Source organism: Ambystoma mexicanum, chromosome 1p (assembly GCF_040938575.1).
Source record: "Ambystoma mexicanum isolate Mex_15411 chromosome 1p, UKY_AmexF1_1, whole genome shotgun sequence".
Lineage (NCBI taxonomy): Eukaryota > Metazoa > Chordata > Amphibia > Caudata > Ambystomatidae > Ambystoma > Ambystoma mexicanum.
The window spans coordinates 397,507,023-397,528,096 of record NC_090921.1 but is presented as its reverse complement, the minus strand read 5'-3'; the positions used below and the strand labels follow the sequence as shown (position 1 = coordinate 397,528,096).

Genomic DNA, 21,074 nt, shown 5'->3' with positions numbered 1-21,074 from the left:
ACAGTACACTAGTAGAGGGGAAAGGCCATAATTGTACCGACTCTGTAAAGAATCCCCCAAAAAAGTAGCCAGCCTAGAGAATGACCCAGCCCACAAGTAATAGTTTGTTTCCAATTAACAAGACCTTGGCTTTAAGTGGTCTGTTGATCCCATTTCTGTGAAATTCCTCATTAACTGCTTGGCATCTCCTTTTTGCTTTGGGCAAGCACAGTATGATGAGAGTGTTTTTGATAACTTGTTGGTTGAGGCATCTGTGGGAGCGCCTTGTTTGGGAATGACTTTCTGTTGTCATCTCTGAGGACTTTGAGAGTGCCGATGTTGATATGAATTCGGAATTGGACCTACTCCGCTTCAATTTTTTGTCCACTAGCCTTGAATATTACCAGTATTTTAAGGGGTTCGAGGAATCCTGCGGATCCCCCCGTAAAGCCGCCTCCCAGGTGGCCATTGAAAGGCAGACTCTTCCTGATCTTGACCTTGGGGGGTGGTGTAATGCGGGAGGATCCCCTGGGAGGAGACAAGGTCCTGGGTGGTGAGGTGATTGCGCAAGATCAGACACTGATTGCTTGAGCGAACAATGCTGGCAACAGTATCCTTAAACAATCACTCGCGTGCGAGAAAAGCGATGGGAAGTTGACCATTGATTGCCATGCAATGGAGCACTTGAAATGTAGCGATTGCATATAACTGAATGTCATTTCTTTCAATCGGGTAAGAAAGAAATGCAGTGAATCTTAATTGTGTGGAAAACATGTAAAGAAGTGGTCGCGTGAATAAAGCTTCTCAGAGGAAGAGTGACCTCTGAGTTTTTACTAAAGCAATTAAATAGCTAACAATAGAAGTCGAAGTCTTCTTACAAGTTGGAAAGAGCAAGCATTGCTCAAGCCAAGAGTGAATAACATGTCTCCACAATTACGCGAGTGAAACCAGCCTTTCTCAAAGCCAAGAAATGGTGCAAGTATTGTCTTGCTTAGTTTTTTATAATGTGCTTAATACCGAAGAAGTTTCTAAGAGCAGACACGGGATTCAAACCTGTGTTGCTCTGCGTCGTTTTGCTTCCAAGACGGGCACGTTGCCACTGAGCTATAGTACTTAAGTTGGAAGGATAGCTCAGGGGCAACAAGTTTGTCTTGGAAGCAAGACAACACATAGCAACACAGGTTTGAATCCCGGTCTTGCGCTTGGAAACTGATCTCCGGTATTACGCACATTTTATAAAAGAGCAATTATATTTTGTATGCACATAACCGAACATCAGCATTGCCCAAGCCAAGAGTGTGCAAGCATTACCTGAAGCCAAGAGAGAGTGGCAACAAGGCTTCTGAGTAAATTATCATGGCTGGCAGAATACAAAGAGGCAAAAGCAAGTTTGGGGAAAGGGATGCTTGCAGCTTGTGATTATTCTTTAAAAGCTGATACAACCTACATTGCCAAAGTCAATAGGAGAAAGAGAAATATAGTCTAAAGGAAATTTTGGGTTGTTGCAGACAGACAAGAGTGACAAATAGGCTGCCCTTCTGGAAAGTGAATGTTCAGAAGAAGAGTGCCGTACTTGAAAGCGTTAAATGAATCTCATCTTGCATACAAAGTTCTTCATAGTCATAAAGAAGCAGACTGTTCAAGCTGTTGTAATATTTTTGTTTTCAGTGAATTCGAAACATCATAGGCACAGTTGAACGTGGAACATTATGGTACAGGCGAGTAGACCGACATGGTGAAATCTTGCAGAAGTTACCCTGATGAGAGTGGTTCTGGTGGAAGTAGAAGTGCTGTGAAGTCATCCTGACAAAGATGGCTGTGTTTATTAACTTTACTAGAAGCTGTGTTTCATTTACCTTATCAGAAGTTGTCTATTTTGAGCATATCAAAACTGTGTTTCTTCTTTGACCTGTATAAATTGTGGTAAAGCATCTTGGTCGGAAATACCACTGATGCTATTGGATGAAGTGGAAAGTCATTATTCAAGCAAGAAGAGACGCTCTTCTACTGTTTTAACTTTGGTTAATAGACCTTTCTTTTGACACATGGAAGGAACCAAGTACTGAATTAAGACTTTCTTTTTACCAACTCTGATTTCCTTGTTTCTTTTTGTTGAAAATTGGAACTGAATTTACCTTGAAACCTGGGGAAGGGGAGTTCACCCAGGTTACCAAGAGAAGACTGTGATTATCATTGTTGATGTTGTTGTGAATTGTCATATATTATTTATGTATGTTTAAGTGTGATGGCCTGATATCCATTGTTCGTTTTTTCCTTTAGTGTTGCTAGGCAGGGAAATCCTTGTCGGAGTAGGGGTAGTGAGGCATTTGTTGAAACTTATAGATTAATAAAATGTTAAACTTTGAGAACTTATCCAAAAGTTGCCAGCCTCACATTTCTGACTACTCACAGTGGTAGTTTGTTTTTCACTGTTTGAGTGCACTGAACATTCTTTTGGAGGGTAAATATAGCAAATTTAACAAACCCATGGTTAATTGGGCAGTGCTTTCCATAAAAGGGTAGGGTACTGCACACTGCGTAGGTGTTCAAGACAAATGACTTACTAACAAAAGTAAAACTCCTGGAGTGCAGAATGATCGTTACAGCTACTTACAGGCAACATTTTCAATCCTAAGGTCAGGACTGCATGGCCTGTGCGAAGACTGGAAGTGGCAAGACTGCTGCTTTTGTGCTCCCAATCCTCCAGAAGCTTTCAGAGGATCCGTATGGGATATTCTGTCTTGTGCTCACGCCAACCAGGTAAGTCCTAAAAGTTGAAACGTATTCACAATAGCAAATTAACATGAGGTGCCATTCATTGACAGTTGGCTATTTCCAACTCTTATTCCTTACACATTTCTAATTTTTTCTGCGTGTTGGAGTCTTGCAAAAGGGGAAGGTTGAGAATAGACCTACGCTAGTAGCAGTATGTTTTGTTGGGTACTCACTTCTCATCTCTCCCCTCCATCATCAGTCTTTGCTGATGACGAGGGACACACTGCCTTCCCTTTTTATGAATTTATTTATTGAATGGGTTTAATGCATGATGTGTTTCTCTGAGACTGTTACAGAGCCATTGCCTTTTAGGCACATGTAAAAATGCTTATTTTGCTATCTGAACTTTGGTGATTGTCATCTATTGATTATGTTGCCACAGGTCTGAAGGAGAACCAGTAGCAGTGTTGTCTAATTCGTGGTGCCAGGTCCATCAGCATGTGGCTGGTAGTGGTGGGGATGGTACAGGACTAGTTGGCACAGGGGAAAAGCTGGCGCCTCAGTTTACTTGTCTACAATAACTATGAGCACTTTACAGTGGCCTAGCTGTTGGAATTGGGGTTTTGTGGAAATTGGCATTTAAACCCTTATAATTCTTTACACAAGATGGGAAAAGCAAAGTGAGACCTCTGCTACCCAAGTTCTGCTTTCTTCTCTTTAGAGCTGTGATAGTGATGTCTGTCTGTCGCATGAATTACTTCACCACGCCTTCCCACAATCGCCATGCCTTCTGTTAAGATGGGTTTTCAGTATCTACCCTGTGGGAGATTTCTGAGAAACCACTGCAGTTGAAGAGCAGGGAAATTCACACGGAGGTCTACCCAAACTCTTATCAGTAAAAGCATGGACTGAGCAGTACAGCAGAATTCAGAAGCACAGTCAACAAGACTGCAAACCACATTTTTACTGAGACTTGCGGGAAACCTGGGTTGGGTGAAATGGTGCTGCGTCCATTTCATCAGGCGCAGCCTAAGCACCAGACAATCTCTGTGTTCGACACCTTACGACATTCAGCCCTGTGAGCATAACCGAGACTACTGGATAAAGCGCACACCGGTGCTCCGCAGATCCCAGAAAGCGACATACGAGTGCGAGTGGCTGTCTAGGGCCTCAATGAGTTCCCACAGAATAACTCGCAACAATTCAGCTTAGACAGTATGTATAAAACACAATTCATTAGGCCTTTGCGAACACACTAAGAAATTAAACTAGCAGGTAGTATTATCACATAAAGCCATATATCACACATATATACATTCCGAGTAGGTTCACTTACAATGCATCATTCGATCATTTAAACCAGGTAAGTATTCAGATGCATCTATTAGCACAATTCTCTTTAATTAAGAAGTCCAACCCTATGCTGCATGCTGCCTAGTGCCCAAAAGTTAGAGGTTCCAATACAGGTTTCACGAGGGAGGATAATCTCTAAAAGGATGCAATGGGCTTGTGGTGGTGATTTCAAACAGTGGTATATGTATTTGTCCAAAGACAGGCAAGTTCTACTCTCTCTTCCAGTCTCAAGGCTAGCCTAGGGGGTTGGATACTTAAGCCAGGTTTGATGACCAAAGGTATGTAAAGAGCGAGTTAGGCGACAAAGGGCTTTGCACCCAATGTTATCCTAGGGCGGACGCGGGCAGTGGGAGGACAGGAACAGTTGCGTTTACTTACACCCCTTACATTTGATTTTCCCAGATGACATGATGGCTCGTCTGGGGGTCGCTGGGGACACAATTTTCCGCCCTTTGTTCGGGGGAGGCGTGCCCAGAGGTTGCAGGTTCAATTCCTTCATCCAGTCTGTTCCAACTTCAAAATGCAACACTCTACGATGAAGAATGCAGACTTTCCATGGTGCAGATTCCTCCAGGACGCCTCCCAGACGAGTTCCAGCAATGGTCACCCTTAGCAGGCGACGACAGGTGATCTTCCAGTCACGATCACAGAAGCAGCTCCAGGAAAGGTTCTCTTGATGCTAGGAAGCTGAAATGTCGGGTCGCGAGAAAGCAGCTTTTGGCATAAGCTGGCGATCACCAAAGTTCCAGAATTGAATGCAGAACAGCGACATCTCTGGCGGGTTATGCCACGAGGGTGCTGGTTAATCCACCTTGCAGTCCTTGGACACTTCCAAAGGCTCTAGGGGCTTGCAACCTGGAAGGCATCGGGACTAGTTGGTGCCACTAGTCCAGGGGCTGAAACACCAATGAGTCTTCTGAGATCTTGCAAAGGAGCAGGACTTCATCGGGCCAGTGACTGGTGAGGAGGCTGGTCCACTGCAGAAACACCAAAGTGTAAGAGTAAAATAGAGTAGAATGTGTAAAAATGTGACTGCTGCCACAAGCATGTCTTGGGCACATATAAAAAGCGACCAAAAAGATCAAAAGTTATGGGGATACTAAGTATTCCCATTGCACTGCACTGCAAGGTGCTGTGTGGAATTGCCAAAATACAATACAAAGAAAAACAAAGTTTCTCATTACTGATAGTCTGAAGTATAGGTCTGTTTCCCCATAACAATGAGGGGAAGAGAAGCTGAAGGTTTTACTTCCCTTCAAAAAGTCAGGACAGGCCGGGGAAGTGTTGGTCAAGGCAGGGTACCCTGGAGGAAAACTAGATGGTGATGCGCACAATGGGGCACCTTTCAACAATATTAGGGCACAAGTGTGGGACGCACTGCGACAGGCGTACCCCGATACACCAGACTTAGAATCCATAATGCAGTACACCATGAGGGACGATGAAGATGCCGCTTAGTACACTTTAAAAGTGCAGGAGATGTGGCGAGCGGAGACTGGTGACCAGTGGGACTGATCCGTTCCTCCTTTTTTTATTTTGTTTTTAAAAGGGGATTGCCCAAGGAAGTTCAGAAAGTGCTTGATAAGATAGTGGGCATAGAAGCGAAGGGGTGAGCCGAGATTGAGACTATAATACACGATTGCAGAAGGATTAAAGAACGAGAAAAGGAAACTGCTCCAAGGTTGCAGGCAGAGGAAGCAAAACTAGTACAAAAGAAGTTTGATAAGATAGCAGTGGAAGGAGCAGTTTATGGCAAACTCGGAGGCTAATTCAGCGCAGCAGGCTGCAGCACCCGCAGATGTAAGGATAGCAGCGTTTTGGCCAGGTGGAGTGAAGTGGGGGGGTCGAACCCCCACATCACTATCCTGAGTGGCACCAAGGATGTCAGCAGTGGGGGAGTGGAGGGTTTTAAGGGAGCAGAGAGGGGGGGGCGGTTCGGTGGGATGGGACCCATAGGTAGTATGGGACATTCTCGGTGTTGGAGCTGTGGGAAATGGGGACATTTTGCAAGAGTGCAGAAGCAGGCAGGGAGCAGGGTATTCAACCTGCCCCAACCCTGCCGCATCTGCCTATGTTCCCCTCCATACGTTATGAAATACATCAGGCCTACCCCCAGTTGCCCCAAACCCACCACAAATGCAGGCCCGCGCGACGTCTAGTGCGCAACACGAAGAGGACCAGCAGAATAGCTTGTACAGAGGCCAGATGCCCACATCCATTGCAGTGCCGAATGGAACGGTAGCATCTTACCAAGGGGTCAGTGTGATGGAAGGAAACCCCTTCACATTCCTGTGTACTAATACATATCCTGATTAGGACAGCCCACCGAAAGCCCCTGCGTGCCCAGTCCTGTCCATAACTACCCACCCCAAGGCATAAATTAGTTTTCAAAAATTGATAACAGAGTTTGCTAATTACATTTTTCTTGATTAGCAATTTTGTACTAATGTTTTTAATGTCACCAGAAGATACTTGCGCCCAAGATGTAAAGTTAGCAACAATACAGCAGTCTTGTATACCGCTGAAGATAGATATTAGTGAGATAAATCAGGCCTTGCAAATTCTTTCTGTAAAATGGTGCACATCACCACAAACCCACTTTGGTTTGGCACACCGCTGCAACCCAGAGGCCAGCCATGCACAGTGAAAGTAAAGTTTAAATAAAAGTTTCCAACATCCCCAGCAAATGGTACTGGCCCTTCTTAGAATCTTCTTGACTATGCGAGTGGGCAAAAATACTTTGCGAGCCCTGGATGAGTGTCTATCTGTAAAAAGGTTAGCTGCATGAACGGACACAAATAAAAAGATAAGATAAAATGGCTCTAAATACAGTTTGGCCAGCTGTCTCTACTGCAGGTGCAAATATATAATGCAAACATAATCATAGAGCAAAGTGAGCTCTGGAGACCAACTACAATGTACAGTTTTGTAGTACGTCTGCACATGTACAGACAGGATGGAAACTACTTTAAGTAGATATCAAGTTAGCTTTGTGTATTCATTATGTAAAAGACTAAGCAAAGTGGATGGCATAGCAGGCAGAGAACTGGTCAAACTAGGTAGAATATTGTAGTTTCCGGCCATCTCACTTTCAGGGAAATGGTTATAAACCAACACGGTAAGATAGAATGTCAAGGAGTGTGGGATCAGCTCATGGGTTGAGCACCAGTTGCAAGCTGTATGTAACCAGCAGGCCACAGGACTAGGTTTGCCATCAAATCATTTGGCTGCATGGTCATGTACATTTTCAAAGGTGTCCACTCGCAATATGATGCATCTTTCCCAACAAAATGAAATCTAGTTGACACTGAGATTTAGATACACTTCACTGTAAAGCATGAAGGCAATGCAGTGTTTTACAGTAGTAATACTGTAATTATGCATTATGTAACCCATTACATTTTTAGAAAAGGAATTGAAAGCCTTTAAAAAAAATATCTAACAAATACTGGTCTTTGTCAGACAGGATACAGTTAGCTTAATAACAGTATTACCCCGAGTATGTCTGGTTTGCAATTAATTGAAAAATAAAAATAAAATGTGCATCGCCTTTTGCCTCCCACACAGGCCTTTTGGCACATGAGTGAAGGGGATGATTACTGCTGCTCTCTCTCTCCATTAACCCCTTTGAACTTGCAGTGAACAGATAAGAGGGTGGCGAGAGCTCTGAAGACAAGAAAAGAATGCAGGGTGAGCTGTGCTTTCATTGAACAGGGTAACTTAAATAGCTAACTTTGCTACACAAGTGCCAATTTAATTAACAAACCTACAGAATTGCATAGCATATTGCTGCGCGACACTGCTTATTTTAATGCCTTGCACCCTGACGCGGAACCCTTGGTGGGTGCTGATAGGTAATAAGCAATTCATTTTGGTCGATACAGGTGCCACTTAATCATGCCTCAGTGAAAGAAACTTCCCGCTATCCGCTGAAACGCTTGACCACAAGGATTCTCTGGGACTATCGCGATTGTACCCTACACAGAAGAGGTAGCTATTAAAATAGGGAGGGAGAGTGGTCTGTACACCCTTACTATAGTCAGTTGCCTCCCCTATAAACCTGTTGGATGGGATTTGTTGAGCAAGCTGAACATGACCATTCCCTTTACGGACCGCAGGGTGGTATGCGCCATTCTGGCATGTGTGCCTTAAGGGCAATGGTCCTCATTCAGGCCTGAGGAGAGGTGATGTTCCGCGGCATCCCCTTAGACCCAGGCATGTTTTTCTATGGAATAACAGTATTGCTTGATGCAGTGCCCCGGATTGGAAGGCGTGTTGGCGGTTACCATCAAATTTCATTTTCTGACCCGTGCTAACCCCAGAGCTTGTGTCTGGTACAATACTGTCCTTCGATTTGCCGGGCCTGGTTGTGTTGGACAAAAGGATTGTTGTGGTTGTGACAGATACTCATGGATGCGAGTGGCGATCGGGGCTGTGTATTGACCCAACGGTGCCCTTCAAGGAAGTGACAGATGCAGAGTTGTTTGAAGGTTGGGATGATGATGGAGAAATTGTGTTAGCAAGCTGTATCCCTTGTGACATTATGGTACAGTACCAGAGTGCAATGATCCTTGATGGCCCTTGACACCCCAGCCCCATTTACTGAGAGTGACTAGGAGCAAGTACCAGAAAGGTTATGGACAACTAACGCCCACGATGTAGAGCTTTTGCTGGGGGTGGCGGCAGTTAGAATAACACTGAAGCCAGGTGCAGTGTTGCCCCGAGCTAAGCAGTACCCGCTGTCCAAAGAAGCGGAGAAAGGCATACGGGATACTATTGTGGCACTCCTGAATCGGGGAATAATAGTGCCCTCTACCTCCCCATGTAACGCAGCAATCTATCCGATTAAAAAAGGCAAAATGGGTGAGTTGGAGGATGATCCAGGACCTTCGTCCTCTAAACGACATTGTCTACACAGAATGTCCTGTAGTTCCAATCCTGCAATGATACTATGCAGCATCCCTAAGGAGGGGACCAACTTCACTGTGGTAGATCTTAAAAATGCCTTCTTCTCCATACCCCTGCACCCTGATTCGCAGTACCTCGCAGCATATACACATGGGGAATTCATTTCGAGCACATGAGTTTGCCGCAGGGCTACTGCGAGTCCCCCAGCATCTTCAACAGGCTCTTACATGCTGACTTAGGCAACATCCAAGTGCCCAGTACTATCATTCAGTATGTTGACGATTTGCTGGTGTGTAGCAACCGTGAACAGCAGTGCAGGAAGGATTCCATCACCCTCTTACAGCTGCTGACGTACATGGGGGACAAGGTAGATAAGGCAAAACTGCAATATTGCCTCCAAGAAATGTTAGATTTGGGCCAGTTGATATCTGTCCATGGGAACAAATTATACCCGATTGTGCCGCTTCAGTGCTTAGCACTCCCCAGCCCAAAACTGTTAGAGATGCAACAATTCCTAGGGCTGTGTAATTACTGTAGGGCATGGATCCTAGACTATGCTGCGTACAAGAGGCCCAAAAGAATGACCATAAGATTGCATGGGCGGAGTACATGCTCACCAATTTTAATGCTCTAAAGGAAGTGATCTCCACAGCCCCACTGCTGGCCACCCCTCATTACACAAATGGCCAATTGATGACTGCAGTACTGACACAAAAGGGCACAATGGGCCACTAGCCATTGGCCTACTACAGTGGACTGCTAGATTATGTAATGCAGGGCCAATTGCCATGCAAACAAGCACTTGCTGCAGCTGCATTGACGATTGACTAGAGCTCCACAAATGTTATGGGGTGCTCTGAGACACTGTACATGGAGCAGCAGTGTTTGCCATTTTGGAGCGGTCCAAATCAACTTTGACCACGTAGCTGGCATCCGTGTATGAAATCATCCTTTCTAGTCCTAACATTCATATTGTGAGGTCTAAAACTGTAAATCCTGCCACTTTTCTAACAGAGCTGTGCACCGAGGAAGACCTGATAGCACATGATTGTGCGTCATTTGCCCACTTTAAAGGGTTGGGGGACTTTTCATTGATGGGTCAGCAACTATCGACCGGAGCTCAGGTTTCAGGCATACTGGGGCAGCAGTAGTACAGCTGGAGGTAATGGTGCAGAAGAGATTACCTATGCACTATTCGGCCCAAGCAGCAGAACTTATAGCGCTTATCAAGGCGCTTTTAGCATCTCAAGGGTGCTGTGTCTTCATCTAGTCTGATTCGACATACGTCACCACCATGGTACGCTCAGGCCTGGCACGGTGGAAAAGGAGGGGATTTAGGAGAGCTGACGGGTCCCTGGTACAACATGCAGCACTGTTATACAAACTAATTGACACAGTAGCCAAACCATCCTTGACAGCAGTGGTGAAATGTATCATCCATACTAATGATACAGAAGAGGTCTCACTCTGTAATGCTGCCACGGATGCATTTGCTATGTAAGCTGAGTATTTACCGGTGGCGAGTGTTTCTGGGTACCCAGTGGTAGCGCAGAGCAGGGAACAATTGTCAGACTCCAATTACTTACTGATTGCACAACTAATAGAATTGCAGGAACAAGCCCCACAGGGTCAGAAAGAATTGTGGTTAAAGAGGGGATGTAAGCAATCCTCTACAGATGTATTGTCACGACAGGAAACATCGGGCAAAGCAGTTATGCCATAAATGTGGCTGCTGGTCACGTTTGACCAGCTGCATCACCCTTCCCATGTATCCAAGCAACACATCGCTGCAGATATACAGGAGGACTGGTTTGTCCCCAATCTGCAGGAGGCAATAACTGAAATGGTCATCAACTGTACCACGTGTGAGTTGCGATACTGGTCTCAAGTTACGAACTATCCGAGGTACACTGCCCCGACCCTACTGGGCCATTTTGCGAGTTGCACATCGACTATGCAGACATGGGCGAAGGTGTAACGGATCCTGCTACCTGATAGTGTTTGTGTGTTCTTTCTCACGGTGGGTGGAGGCTGGTGCTTTTCACACCCTGATGCGAAATGTGTGTTCACATTTTTAGTGCGAGAGGGGCTTGTGTGATGTTTTAGTCCGATAATGGCACACACACCTTCAATTAGCTTTTTGAGGAAGTAACCGCAATATTACCCATCAAGCATCGGATGTGTACAACTTACCACCCACAGGCCAACAGAATTGTGGAGAGGATCAATGGTCCTCTCAAGAGTAAACTTTCCAAGCTTTGCACCACCCTAAAAAAGGAATTGGCTGCACTGCCTGCCTCTTGCTTTGTTCAGCATGCACACGCAGCCCTCTAAGTATCATTTATTGCCCCATGAGGTGGTAACGGGGCGCCAGATGCACACGCCTCTATGTCCATTCTAAGAGATGAATTTCGTTGCTACTTGTGTCCCCTAACAAAAGCCATAAAATTGATCTCTCAACAGATTGCGCTGCCAAGGAATGAAGAGACAACCAGCGCTGCATCTGATACTACACCCACGTAGCCTTCTCTTCGGCTTTTCCCTGGCAATCACAAAAGGTTGTCATCCGGTGGAACGAGCCTAGATATAACGGCACCTTTTGAAGTTGTTTATGCTATTCCTCTTGCAGTAAATGTTTTTGAATTACGGTACTGGGTGCATTTATCTGATGTTCGCAAGGCATCTCAGGCCAAAGTCCCCGCCCAAACTCAGTAGACTACTAAACTGTACACGTTCAGTTTCTGCCAAGTAATACCCCCTTCTCCAGGTAAAAATTCTATAGAACATCGGTCAGCTGCAGATTGACTGCTGGCGTCTCCCCAATGTGTTTTTCACTGTACAACAAAAAAATAGGGTCCTACAACAAGCATACCTCTGTGACAAATAAAAATGCTGCTAAGCATTGTTTGCACTGTGAGCTCTCTCACCCCACCCTTTCTTTCTCTCCCTATTGTTTCTCTTTCAGTAATTTACTTTGCAATGGATGCACAAGCGTCCAACAACTACATTTATAAAAAAGCAGCGCTCCTGTTTTCAGAAAGATTCTCTTGTAACTGTGTTTTCCCCCACATACATATGTGCAATGCGTTGAGCAGATGGTTTATTTGCTATTTCTATGTTTGGACTAGGAATTTATTTAGGATGTAGTTTTATATGGAGTAGTGATATAAAGAGGGGGGATTTGAAATGCAAATGATTGTTTACTAATGGCTCTGTGGGATGTTCAACACATGACCATGTTACAAATCCAATTACAAATATAATTGTCACAAATAAAACTGCAGCTGCAGTCCATGATAAACAGCTTGATGCATTTCTCAATGGTACTCTTGTCACCCAGAAACGTGTAGGGAGAGTTGCAGATATGCTCATGTTATCGTTATTTCCTAATGTGTTCTCTAACAGAAGTGTAAATGACAAATTAGAAGGATTAAATATCAATACCAAGGGCTTGGATCAGACACAATAGAGGATGTGCACCATCCAGAGTGAAGTAATAGCTGGTATGCAGGCTTGAGCTCAGTGGGGAAAACGAAAATGGAAGTGGTTATTTATTTATTTGTATTTGTAGCGCGCACAAACAGCCCGCAGACATCGAGGCGCTGAATCAGAACTTAAGGAGGCTTACTTAAGGGTTACAAAGAAGCCGCCCCAGAAAGAAGTTATTTACATTTAGGAAGTTACATGTTACAGTATATTGCAGGTTCTAACACATCAAACAAAAAGGTTGGTCTTGATGGCTTTACGGAAGACAGTGTGGGATTCAATGGCTCTGAGGTGGGGAGGGAGAGCATTCCAAAGGGTGGAGGCAACTGATGGGAAGCTAGAGCCGCCCGCTCAAACTTTGTGTGCCCTGGGGACAGACAGGAGGTTTGAGTGCTGTGATCTAGATGGTTTGTGAGTGGAAGGTTTGGTAATCCTACGTGTTTGGTAAGGAGGAGCAAGGTCATGGAGACATTTGAGAGTCGGGCCAGGGCCTTGAAGATGATTCTTTGTTTAACAGGAAGCCAGTGGATTTGTCTCCTGAGTTCAGAGATGTGCTCTTTACTCGAGGCGTGTGGCGGCTCTGAGTGCGTTATTTTGAGCAATTTGGAGTTTAGCGATATTCTTGGCAGAGGTGCCAATGAATAAGGCAATACGTGTGCTTCTTGATTCCACATGTGTGTGGAGCCTCCAAAGTATTAATGCCACAGGAAATGCCAATTGTGTAGGCTCAATATTTACTGCGTCTGACATGTAGGCTGCGAAGCACTTTTCAGGCACCATGCATATGACTAGAAGTGGCGGACCCGAATCAACTGCAATGTGCTCAAAACCCCAAGAGTGTGCAGTGCTTGCAAATACTGTATCTAAAGTTGGAAGGTGTCAAGTTCATGGAGAGCAGATGTCAAAACGAAAATGAGCTGCATGGCACAGGGACTTGTAGGATTCAGAGAAGAAGTGATAGATAAAGCGACCAGGGTATGCAGCAAATACTGGAATGAACAAGTGGCATGGATCGAGGCAATGGACAAACCAGGGAAAGTGCAAAAGCAGGAAGAAAACAAACTGTGCTTTTACAATGAAGGGAGCGTCCTTGTGGGGGTCTATAGTAGGTGGAACAAAACATTATACATTCCATATCTCAAAAAATGTACAGCTGCCATGATGGATGACTACTATGTGTTCGGCCAGCAGGCGTTTCTGCACCTCCCGCCATCATGGAGGGGCACCTGCTCGCTGGTCTCGTTAGAATCGGCGCTCCTGGTGGTCCCTGAAGGACATTTGATAGTGCGACAAGGTGGCTTGTCGGATCCAACAACTACATCAAGGTCGGGCATCCCCACCAGAGTGTGCCACCGTAGAAGCATACCTTTTGCATCCTACCAGAGAAGGCGAAAAGAGAAACATTGCGCAGGAGTAGAAGAAAGAATTATCTATGGCAAAACTCCTCACAATTACTAAAAGAAATCCCAGATCAATACTGGCTCTACAGCAAAGAAATATTTTTCGCATCGCCGTTGCCAGCGGGGGTGCAAAGCGCTGCGAATGCCAAGTGGCTCCAAATCGTGCAGTGTGAAGTGATCCAGCTGGCCAATAACGCAGAACAAGGCCTCAACACGATCAAGATGGAAATGCGTGCAATCAGTCTGACGATGCGGCAAAATAGATGTGTGCTAGACCTCCTCACTGCCATGGAGGGGGAGGGGCCTGCAAAAAGATTGGCGATTCCTGCTGTAGTTTTGTACCTCCTAATGACGCAGAAAACAATCGGGACCCGTACCAATTATAATAGGACACCTGCACGTTCTCGGCACTCGTATGCAAATAGAAGCAGGCATACAAGAGACTGAATGGTTTGGCAACCTATTTTCTTGGGCACCATCCTGGATTGGGGCGATCGTGAAGATGTTAGTTCCTGTGGTCATGTTCGTATTGGTACTATTCTGCACTTGCCAGTTGCGTCTTTGGTGTTGTGCCAAAGCAGTGCCTAGCAGCGCAATGATGATAGTTTCATCATTTAATATGGGTACAGGAAGCACCTTGTGGTTCAGAAGATAGCACAGTTCAGACTGAAGATCCAAACAAGCAACATTTTCACCCCCCAGGTACCACCACAGTTCCCCCACCTGACCCTGAGAACTACACAGTAGAGTTAGCAGGCTGTATGTATGTATGTATGTATGTATGTATGTATGTATGTATGTATGTACCCCTGAGCAATGTGCCAAAGGAAGGGTCGCCTCCATGCTTGGAAGCTGAAAGTTGGATAGGGAAAGAAGGGGTAAAAAGGACAGGGGGTTCACATGGGTGTTTGTTAATGTAGTATTAACAAAAGGGGGGAATGTTGGGAAGGAGGGACGATCGTCCCAGGCCCCCCAGCGCTTTCGGATGAAACCGAGGCCTGGGAATGTGCAGTAGGGGTTAGAGGAGGTTGCAGGAGGGAGGGGTGGTCGCTAGGAGCCATGGTGCAGGGTGAGTGGTGTACATGTTTGCTCTGGTATACATGGGGAATCAAATGCCAGTAGCAGCCCTATTGGAATTAAGACCTAGTTTTGCGCTGAAGCCAGGGCCGCAGGCCTGAATCACACAAATAGAAATAAAGTGTATACATGCAGTAATAGATTTTGTAGCTGCAGAGATTCATAGACCCTTCATTGTCTCATGTTGCCAACATTTCGTATCCCAGAAGGAATGCGCCCTGCAAGGCTACGAGGGGGTTGAGACCTCACTGTGAAAAGTGATCCCACGAGAAGGAGGGCACGAGCCTCTAACCTTTCCCGTCCCAGCTCTAAATAATAGCACCCGAAAGCCCCAGTCCCAACACCCCCCGCATTCCAAGATACCAGTCAGTCCCAGACCACCAACCATAAAACTGTTAGACCCCCAATCGATCAAAAAAGATCTGAAAACGGGGATCAGGTGCCTTCACTAGAGGTCGCGTGATTTGTGCTGCGAAGTGCCGGGAGGAATAAAACATAGCTAAAACGAGGGTGGGGACCTTTGGTTGGGCGCCATCGTGTTTGGAATCGAGCTGTAGTAAATTAGAAGCGATGGCCTCGAAGTATCCTCTTAGCCCATGTCTGCAGTACCAGGTGCACACCGGGTTAGGCATAGAGCCAGTATTGTTTTTCTTCACATAATTGCCAATTATTTGCAGCTTTATGCCTGATGAAGCAAACGGATGAACCCACATGGAAGAAGATGGACCAAAGTGGCTGGGACCAATGACCTGGTATCCCTTATGGATCAGGTTGCCTATGTATAGGGTCTCGACCAACCAGCCACGCAGGTTTGTACATTATGTAATTTACATCACTGATGACGCTGTATGCCTTCATAAAATGTTGTTCATACTGATTTCTGCAGACCGTTCTGTGGATGCAGAGTTCTTTGTTGGCGCATTTCTATTTTGTTTTCCTTGCAAGAGATATGCTGGGCCTTTTTCCCTAGTTGGTTGTATTTTTCTGGTGTGAGCGTGAGTGGCTTCTTTATAGCAGTTAGGGGAAGAACTTTGTGCGGTGCGATTGGTTGCACTTCAGAACAGATTTGTTTTGGAAATGCCCACAGCAATGAAGGGAGGCGTCTGTCGCAAAATAGGAAGCAACTGCTGCCGTTTGCTCAGTGATCCCCTGATGCAACCAATGTGACTGACTGAGGCCCGCGAGTAAATGTGCACTCTCCACGAAAAGATGAGACACATGCTATAACACAGGACAGTTGGATGGATTCGATGTTTGCTTGGCTGCCCACATGGTTGACGGCGATACTTAGTGACTGTTCCCATGCCCGTTTTGGTGCTCCTCGCCTTCTGTGCAAGCAAACTTTTATTGTGGTAAGAGGAGGACAAGTCATATAATGTCTATAATTGATGGTGCGAAGGAGGGTAAAGGAGAAGGTAGAGGCTCCATCTTCTGAAATGAATGAATGCGATACATAAGCAGTTTTTGCAGTGCACCGGCTAATGCAGAAGATTATGATGCATTTTGGGTAGCATGCTCAACATATGGGCGGCATTGCATGGTAATACGATCCACTTTGGAGGGGTATGAAGAAGAGGGGGGGCATAAACAGAGTGGCAAGGTTATGGATACCAAAAACGGTAAGCCAAGAAATGGTGGGAAAAAGAGCCGAAGGGGGTAATGCAGTGAAGGTGCAGATTCAGCACTGTCAAGGGGTCGCACCTTCCAGCTGTGGGAATGATGGGAGCAGGGATGGGGTGTCCCTAGATGGGGAAGGGAAATCCTTGACAGCTGCAATGTGTAGTATAGGTGTTGAGTGTGCACATGTAGCTTGGGGGCACTCAAAAGGAGGGACACATGGGGACAATGGGGTGGAAATGGTAGTATAATGCAATGTGAACCACATAACTGCCATCGTGGGGTGCAAACCACAGGTAAGGAAACCACTCAGGTTGCACACAGACAGGCCCTGCATAGCAAGCAGACGTGAATTTCATGAGCACAACGCGACAGCATCTGGCTGTTCCCAGGAGTCACTGGGGCTGTGGCCTGCAGATACATACAAGGTTAGTGAGCCAGACTCTCGGGCGCTCTCTGGGAAAGGAGAAAGTTAAACGCATAAATGCATGCTATGAGAGGCAAATTCACAGTGGGGCCAGCAGTTTTAAATTGCCCCTTGGCAGATGGACCTTGGACGAAGGCTGTGGGGTGAGAGGAGGAGACTGGAGGGAGCCAATCAGCAGATGAGTTTTGGTGTCCCTGAGACGCATCAGCGTTTTGCGCCCTCGCTGATGTCCGCAAGGGACCTTTTGGCCGGATGCCGTGTGAATGTCTCCCTTCTGTGAGAAACCTGGAGGTGTCTCATCCATTAGTTCCCAGGGATCTGTCATCTAGGGGCCAGGACACAGCCATCGCTATTGGATCCAGTGCCTGTGGTGGATCAGTGTGAGAGGATCACCTGGATGAGGAATCCTCGGGAAGTGGAAGTAGGATATTCAGAATCTGCACCCCACCCCCTTTCCGACACAAACCCTTTCTTACACCATGAAAGACAACAGACTAAAACCAGGGCCATTTACCTGACATATCCTAACACAAGGGTCAGTCAGAGTCAGGCTATTGACAAGAACTACACACACACCTGACGGCCTGTTCCCTTCCCCACAGGGATAAAAGGCGGAGCACGAGAGCACACTTGAAGGAAGGCAAAACGCACGAGCAGGCGGCTGTTCCAAGACGGCAGTTCAAAAGGATGAGAAAAGCTGCAAGACCTGAAAGGACGACCAGGAGGGAAGTGCCTTTGCGAACCAGACCCACAAAACCTCAGTGAAAGGATACATGAGACTGGTAACAACAGCTAGCGTGTGGTGCAACAGATGTCAACGGTGCACAGGCCCCTCCCACACTGATAACCAAGATGGAGAGAGGCGCTTGGTACCATCCTGGACTCCAGAGACAAACGCAAAGGAGTTCAGCACAGCCAGTGAGTCGGGGGGCGAACTGATAGCAGACCGAGCTGTGTTGAACGAAGGTTGCAAATGGCAACATGAATTGAAAGAGCTTCTGAACAAAGAAATTGTATGTATTTACTGAACTTTGGGGAACCAGGGGAAAACCAGCTGCATAGTGGTCAGGCGCTCTTTTTCGAAAAACTCTGGTTGGTCCCCTTTTGTTAAAACTACAGATACCAGCTTGTCCTAAGAGAGGCTGACTTAAGAGGTCAAGGTGGTCATACAAGGGTGGAGTATAACCTCTTGTACAATCGAAGGTCTTTGACCCGTAACTAAGAGAAAGCTTGACTGGGGGCTTAAGGGAAAGGCTGAGACCCATTGGGTAAATGGAAGAACCTAAGGGGTCTAGATGACCTTTTGTTGAAATGTGAACTGTGGAACGCGTGAACCCGACTGAGGAATGTCCACAGTGAATTGATGGTCGGAGCCCAATTGAGGGAGGCTATCGTAAACCAAGAGAAAAGCTAAGGGAAGTGAATCCCGCATTGTGATAAAGCAAACTGTGTAGCTTGCAAATGTGAACCCGGCTGAGACATGCCTGCAAAGCGGGGCGAAGCACGATAACACCGGCTGAAGGATGTCCACAGTGAGAGGTTGTTTAAACGGACGTTGAGACTCGTGAATACGACATGTGAAATTATTCTGAGTGAAATGTCTTGGTGAACCTGACAGAGGGAGGATAACCTATGAGAGGATCGGAGCCCGATAGAGGGGAATCCAGGGGTGAAGAGTCAATCGCCCTACAGAAAAGAATACAGAAAGGAACTTTTGTTTGATTATTTTTGACACATCAGCCCTCCAAGGAATGAGACTTTTTTAGCAAATAGACTTTACCACCGAAGGTCCTGATATCGCTGCAAGCAACTGTAGCCTCCTGCTGGAGAAGCACAGGAGTGTGCTTTGCTAGAGAGTCTTGCTGTCGGTCTAGAAAAATGGACACCTCTCACGATTGACGGCAAACGTATTTTGGTGGCGGAAGGCCAACCGTCTCATGTACATAACAATAGAAATACAGGTTTCTGAGTTTGACCAATGAGCGGCCATTTTGATGTAACAAGGATCGCCATTTTGTTTTCTAACGATTGCTCATTGCTTTCTGTTCAAACTGCTTCGCAGCACATTTCTGCGTACTCTGCTCGAGTGTTAACATTGTTGTCTGAACGTGAAAGGACAAGGCCGCAAGGCTAATAAGGAGTTCGTTGAAACACAACGTAGGCAGCTCCGGAGAGGAATGCCCGGCTCCCTCCCGAATGTAGCCTTGAAGGAGAGCCGCAGGGCATTTAATCATTTCACAGCTGCCAGCCAGTCTCGTTATATGGTAGAATATGTTAGAATAAAGCAGCTAAAGGCTTGAATTATGCTCTTCTTACGGCCCCACTTTCCCGAACTCTGTAGAGCGGGTCGGCCCCCAGGACACGAATAGCACCTCATAGATAGCAATGTCTGGAATGTGACTCTTCCCCCGTATGTAGCTCGCTTACAAGAACAGAAGCACTGTGTTCTGTTCAACAAAGAAAAGATGTCTCTACACTTGCAAGGTTGCATATTGTTGCTAGAATAGATATTTGAAGATGTCATATTCATCGAAATTGTCCATCAAACCGAGTTCAAAGAAACCCAATAAAGGGGGGTGTTAAACATGTCACAGCTGATTGTATGATATGCATTTTGTATATATGTAACTGATGTACGTAATTCGCTCTCTTGCGTCCCTCGAGGTCTAGATGCACACGTCGCGGGGCGTGAGACCGATTTGGCCAACTGCAATAAACCCTAGCTTTGGGAATACAACCTTGTGTCTGGCGTATCTATCGTGTGTGGTGACTTGCCTTGTTTCCACAACGCGAGGGACCCCTAGGGGCCCCTTTCACCGCCTTGTCCCGTTCTAAAAAACGTGGGGTAAAGGAGACCTCAGCCCTAACATCCTGACTTATAATTTGTGAACACTTCTTTCTTTTCTTGTAAACACTATCCTACACTGTTTTATAACTTAGCGGTAAGAATTGACATTAGGTTTATTTTTGTATAGGCCCTTTTATTTGACAAGACGCCACTAGGACTGCCTTATTATTCTTAGATTTAGGTTAGGCGTTTTTCTCACCCATTTATACAGTTTAATAAACACCCTTGAACTGTGATCACTTTTGTCTGTCTTTACTGTTGCCACCATGAGTTCCTTACACTTCCCACAAGCTCAGAGTGTCTCGTGTTTTTCATGTGTGCCGAACAACGGCAGATTAATAAAGTTCCGGAGGACAGCACGATTACCTTTAGCTAATATAAAGTCATTTCTGGGGTGAAGCGGGAATGTATGTGACGTCACATGGGTGGTAATGAACAGAGGGGTCAAGATTGTTTGCTCCAATCATTTTGATTAACTTATGTCTAGCTATACGGAACTGACCTAGTCTCACTAATCAGTTTTGTAGGATGTGTAATATTTTGCAACAATGCTTGCATACTGTTATTATGCAAATAACGCGTACCTGTATAAAAGATTTGACCGCAGTGGGCGGTTTTGTCAGCTCCTATCAACTAGTTCTATTATAATGTGCTGTTTGATTTGTGCTTTCCCAGCTCGAATAAACCGTGTTACTTCTTGCCTGGTGTATGCTCCTTTTTGGATTACTTTTGGTGTTCCGTTAGTTGCCTGCCTTTGGAGGACCCCTGATGCACAGTTTCTATGAGCACTAATTCGAACAGACTGACTTGTCTTTTCCAACGTGAGGGTTCAATTCATGTTGTTCCAGATCCCTCAGTATGTAGCCAGTCATCAGATAACCGTACGGAAAGCCATGCGGCTGTTGGGGATGTTTGCATTTTGCATCTTCCTAGTTACAGTAGCAGCCTCTCTCACCACTGACGCATCTATCTTTCATGATGGCCAGCTCACCTCCTAGAACAGATACTGCACGTCATGTGGTCACAATCCGTAGCAGCCAAACATATCTATCTGTTGGAACTACTTGCTGTGTTCAAAGCCGTGAAGACCTTTCAAACGTACCTACAAGGGATGAGCGTTCTGGTCCATACAGACAGCACTACGGCCATGTATTACCTGAACAAACGGGGGGGTGGGGGGGTTCTCTCTCTCTCTCTCTCTCCAAGGCTGTCCAAACTGTGTCCGACCATTTGGAAATAGTCACTCAAACACGACCTGTTCCTG

The 21,074-nt window shown here is 45.9% G+C and overlaps 1 protein-coding gene across 1 annotated transcript in view; it reads left to right on the top strand.

Annotated features, from left to right (window-relative positions):
- The window catches only part of DDX49 (DEAD-box helicase 49), a 561,187-nt gene that overhangs the window by 17,646 nt on the left and 522,467 nt on the right, over nt 1-21,074 (top strand). The window contains exon 2 of the mRNA XM_069649167.1: nt 2,616-2,739. Within this exon, the coding sequence (XP_069505268.1) occupies nt 2,616-2,739 (124 nt within the window). The remainder of the gene's footprint in view (nt 1-2,615; nt 2,740-21,074) is intronic.